Source organism: Nicotiana tabacum, chromosome 1 (assembly GCF_000715075.1).
Source record: "Nicotiana tabacum cultivar K326 chromosome 1, ASM71507v2, whole genome shotgun sequence".
In the NCBI taxonomy this organism is placed as follows: Eukaryota; Viridiplantae; Streptophyta; class Magnoliopsida; order Solanales; family Solanaceae; genus Nicotiana; species Nicotiana tabacum.
Genome location: NC_134080.1, coordinates 1,453,856 through 1,459,225, shown reverse-complemented (window position 1 = coordinate 1,459,225; position 5,370 = coordinate 1,453,856). Strand labels below are relative to the sequence as shown.

General features: G+C 35.4%; 1 protein-coding gene across 1 annotated transcript; it reads left to right on the top strand.

The window, feature by feature from the left end:
- The first annotated feature begins 4,050 nt into the window (after nucleotides 1-4,050).
- LOC107804124 (F-box protein At3g07870-like) lies at nucleotides 4,051-4,798 on the top strand. The gene is made up of 2 exons (XM_075222030.1): nucleotides 4,051-4,626; nucleotides 4,721-4,798. Exons 1-2 carry the CDS (start codon nucleotides 4,051-4,053, stop codon nucleotides 4,796-4,798), a joined length of 654 nt encoding a protein of 217 aa, XP_075078131.1.
- The last annotated feature ends 572 nt before the right edge of the window (nucleotides 4,799-5,370 follow it).

The window sequence follows — 5,370 nt, the reverse complement described above, 5'->3', positions numbered from 1 at the left end:
AAGGGAAAGACTATTTGAATTTGACATTAAAAAGTTCTTAAAACTGTGTTGAGAATGCTCAAACTATGGAGAATACCACGAAATTGAAGTCTTATTTTTGAAAAATAAAAAAACAAATACATATTTAAAAATACATAATATAGGTACTAATGAAAATTAGAAATTAAATTTGAATCTTAAAACTAAAAAAGAAAAAACATTACGTAAAGAAATAAAATGACAGTGAATACTACAATATTTAGATATAATGTGTTCAAACAATTAAGAAAATATTTTCCTATGATTAATATCTGAATTGAGTGCAGTTAGTTTAAGTTTGAAAGCATAGCATAATATTTTGAAAATGCGGTCCAATTTACAACATAGAATTATAAGAATTATTTAAATTTAAGATGAGATTTTTTTTATTTCATAATTTTCTTATTTTTGAAAATATCATGTAAAGAAATAAAACAGTAAAAATATTACTACAATATTTAGATATAATGTGTTCAAACAATTAAGAAATATTTTTCTATGATTAAATTAAAATTCTAAAAATATAAATTAATTTCTAATATAGGTAATTTTACTAATGATAGTTAGAAATTAAATTTGTATCTTAAAGCTAAAAAGAAAAGAAAATTTAACTGCATCTAATACAAAAATAATTATAAGAGAACTCAATATATTTGGAACGTAATAATCAAATAACTTATGTATTAATATTTTAGACTAATTCAAAGTTATAATTTAAAATAAAATATGATATTATTTTGGTTATAGGTAAAATATTAATATAAAAACTATTTAAAATATAGTAGGGAAGAGATGTATAAAAAAATAAAGGTAGTGCGATTTATACTTTAAATTAATTGAAAAATAAATAAATTAAATAATTAAATTATATTTAAAAATCTTACTATTAAATTTAAATGATTAAAAATTCCGAATAAGAGGATACAAGCATAAAAATATACCAAATTTTAAGAATAAAATATTTATATTTATTAAAGACAATTAAAAAGATAATAAGCAAGATATTAATTAAATTATTAATCTAATAAAAAATCATATGACAGTATAATAACATTAAATAATAAATAATACAATAACTATAAGAAAAGAACAAAAATAAAAAAGAATTTGCATAAAATGATGTGATGAATAAGACATATTTGACTTTCAGTCAAAAACAAAGTGATAATAAGAATTTTCTTAAAATAATATGATATAATGTGCTCAAACAACACAGATCACAACATGACATATTTAGTATTTTTTAATATTGACACTGAAACAAAATACAAGTACTAAAATCAAGGGATTAGGTTGCTACAAATAAAATAAAAGTTGTCTACTACGAGATTTGAATAATAATTTCATATCTTGCTTCAAAATTAATATCTAATGTTATATAATTTTTATATGAAAGGTTTATATTTTAAGGTTATTTGCACATAATTCAAACAACATAGATTACAATTTGATATAATTTGTGTCCGCGCATCGCGGGGTACTAATACTAGTAATGGATAGTATGGCATTAATTAGAACCAAATATTACAAAATGAGATTATTATTTTTAAAATAAATATACTGAAATAAGCAAAGGAATTAATTAAAGGCGCCATAAATAGAATGGTAAATAAATGCAGAATTCAATGGTAGTAATAGAGTAATTAGATTACCTAAAATTAAGGTAATCAGATACTGTATCTGGCAGTAGTAATTATAGTAAAAAATTGAAGTCTAAAGAATTGGGGAATGTATTAAAGAAGAAGTGCCCAGCAATTCACTCAATCAATTCATTCTACTGATTTTGCCTTTCTTCATCGGTTTCTTTTCTTCACGAATAAGCATTATCTCTCTGTTTTCTGTCCTAATATGGCCACCCATGATAATGATGGTTGGCTTTTCCCTGAAGATGTAGCAATGGAGATTCTAACCAGGTTGCCGGTCAAATCCTTGTTGCGATTCAAATGCGTCGGCAAATACTGGTACGAAACAATCACAAGCCCTATCTTCATCAAAGAACACAACAACAACAACAACAACGACGACGACCCAGTATAATCCCACAAGTGGGGTCTGGGGAGGGTAATATGTACGCAGACCTTACCCCTACCCCGAAGGGTAGAGAGGTTGTTTCCAGGAGACCCTCGACTCAAAAAGCAACAGGAGCCAATATATTAGTACCGTAAAAATGCATAGTAAAATAACAGCAATACAAGAGATATGAAATACAGAATACGAAATATGAAAAAGATGGCTGGTATAGTAAAACTAGCAGGTAAAGCCCTGCATCAATAGACCAACGACATTCTTAGTCTAACACCTAACTGGCTAGTCTCACTCTATTGTGCTGTAGAAATATTCACAATTCTCCCCTAACCTACAACCTTAATACTCGACCTCCATAATTCCCTGTCAAGGGCCATGTCCTCAGTAATCCTAAGTCGCGCCATGTCCTGTCTGATCACCTCTCCCCAATACTTCTTAGGTCGTCTTCTACCTCTCCGCGTGCCCACTACAGCCAGTCGCTCACACCTCCTCACCGGTGCATCAGTGCTCCTCCTCTGAATGTGCCCGAACCATCTGAGTCTTACTTCCCGCATCTTGTCCTCCATGGGAGCCACGCCCACCTTCTCTCGAATATCTTCATTCCTAATCTTATCTATTCTTGTATGCCCGCACATCCACCTCAACATCCTCATCTCTGCTACTTTCATCTTCTGGATGTGTGAGTTCTTTATCGGCCAACATTCAGTTCCATATAACATGACAGGCCTAACCACTGCTCTATAAAACTTACCTTTTAGTAACGGTGACACTTTCTTGTCACACAAGACTCCCGACGCTAACCTCCACTTCATCCACCCCACCTCTATACGGTGTGTGACATCCTCGTCAATCTCCCCGATCCCCTGAATAACCGATCCAAGGTACTTGAAACTACCCCTCTTGGGAATGACTTGAGAGTCAAGCCTCACTTCAACTCCCGCTTCCGTCGGCTCAACTCCAATTTGCACTCGAGGTATTCCGTCTTCGTCCTGCTCAACTTGAAACCTTTAGACTCAAGAGCATGTCTCCAAATCTCTAGCCTCTCGTTGACGCCGCCTCGTGTCTCGTCCATTAGAATAATATCATCAGCAAATAGCATGCACCATGGCACCTCCCCTTGAATATGATGAGTCAGTGCATCCATCACCAGGGCAAATAGGAATGGGCTGAGCGCAGACCCTTAGTGCAACCCCGTAATAACTGGAAAATGTTCAGAGTCGCCTCCTACTGTCCTAACCCGAGTCTTAGATCCATCATACATGTCTTTAATCACCCTAATATAGTCAATTGGGACCCCTTTATCCTCTAAGCAGCTCCATAAGACCTCCCTAGGAACCCTATCGTACGCTTTCTCCAGATCAATAAACATCATGTGAAGATCCTTCTTCCTATCCCTGTATTGTTCCACCATCCTCCTAATAAGGTGGATAGCTTCTGTGGTAGATCGCCCCGGCATGAACCCGAACTGGTTGTCTGAAATAGACACCGTCCTTCGCACTCTCATTTCTACCACTCTCTCCCAAACTTTCATGGTATGACTTAGTAATTTAATACCCCTATAGTTGTTACAGATCTGGATATCGCCTTTGTTCTTATACAACGGGACCATTGTACTCCACCTCCACTCTTCAGGCATCCTATTAGTCTTGAATATAACACTAAACAATGCAGTAAGCCATTTCAAGCCTGCTCTACCCACACACCTCCACAGTTCAACCGGAATTTCGTCTGGCCCGGTAGCTCTGCCCCTTCTCATCTTACGCATTGCCTCCATGACTTCATCGATCTCAATGTCCCTATAATTACTTAATTCATGGTGACTGTCGGCATTCCTCGATTCCCCAGGTCTAATTTCTTGATCTCCTTCTCCACATGAATCAGAAATCCCCTCAAATCTTGATTTATAATCATACTGCCCCAGATTACGCCCCTCCAATCTATTTTATTTCGGTTTCAGATGCTGGTGCAATTAAATATCCACTCGATTATCTCCGGGGCTTTAGAGGTATGGCGTACCTTTTAGGTTCTGTGGATGGCTTATTTTTGTTGGAGCGAGAAATTGATGACAGCATATACAACATCTCCTTGTCATTGTGGAATCCTGCCACCAGGGAAGTGAGGCCCCTTCCTGCAGCCAACTTCCAGCTTCCACCATTTTTCACACAAATGAGCAGTAATTTTGGGTTCAGATTAGACCCCATAACTAATGACTACAAGGTTGTTTGGTTTCGGTCCTTCTGGGATGACGACAGAAATCATAATACTCCAGAATATGCAGCAATCTATTCTTGTTCTAGGGATTATTTGAGAGTCCTTGAACCTGCAAATCTCGTACATGAATTCAGCGCAGATGTCGTTGGTACTGCTTATTTAAATGGAACTTATTATTGGCTGCTATGTGGAGGGCTTTATTATTTTGATGATTGTAGCATTCTTTCATTTGACTTTGGTAATGAGGTGTTTGCAGATATCGGAGGTCCAGATGTTGGGCGCGCTTTCAATCACTTCAATGTGAGACTGGTATTGCTTGGTGACTTCATTGCCCTCATGACCGATGTTGTAGGATTTGTTTATGATATATGGGTAATGATCCAACCGGGTGTTTGGATCAAACAATTTACCGTTAAAACCCCTTTGTATATAATGTCTTGGTATTCTAGAACTCTCATTTTTATAGATAAACGTTGTCGCCTATTCTCCTATGATGTCAGGACTCAGACCACGAGGAATCTTGGATTTCGTCATACAGGCCTGAGGAGAGCGGGTACCAAAGAGGGCCGTACCGTTCATTTTTTTAAGGAGAGCTTAGTAAGAATTAAACGAGAGAATGGAGAGCCGAACCATTGAAACTTACGGACATATTTGACTCCTTGATTAAACTTTAAACAGGAGTGGAACTTATGTGATATATGATACATTACGGAGGTAGCTTAGTTTATGTCTCATATGTCACATATATCACATTGTATGAATAGGTGTATATATATACTATATATTGAACCCTTTTAACTTCTTTTGTGTGTTTACTTCGTTATAATTTGGCAACCAATACTAGAAAAACTGGTCCCGCGACTGATGATGGGTAAATTCTATGACTAAATCCCTTAGAATCCTGTTGGAGAGGTTATCATATATCACATAAGTCATTTTATGTGATATATGAGACCTTGATTACGGACATAAAATGACTTTGACAAATAGCAAAAGGAACTTATGTGATATGTGAGATACAAGATAAAATTTCTAAGTTACGAGGACTGAGGTGGGATTTTGTGACATGTTGGATGCCAAAGAGGAAAATTTTGTTTGGCTGTGAATTTTGGTAAA

Bases quoted from the DNA above. Each gene is read 5' to 3' on its own strand.
- LOC107804124 (XM_075222030.1), top strand. From the start codon at position 4,051: ATGGCGTACCTTTTAGGTTCTGTGGATGGCTTATTTTTGTTGGAGCGA. The intron at 4,627-4,720 runs GTAATGATCCAA...TCATTTTTATAG, and splicing joins GATTTGTTTATGATATATGG to ATAAACGTTGTCGCCTATTC.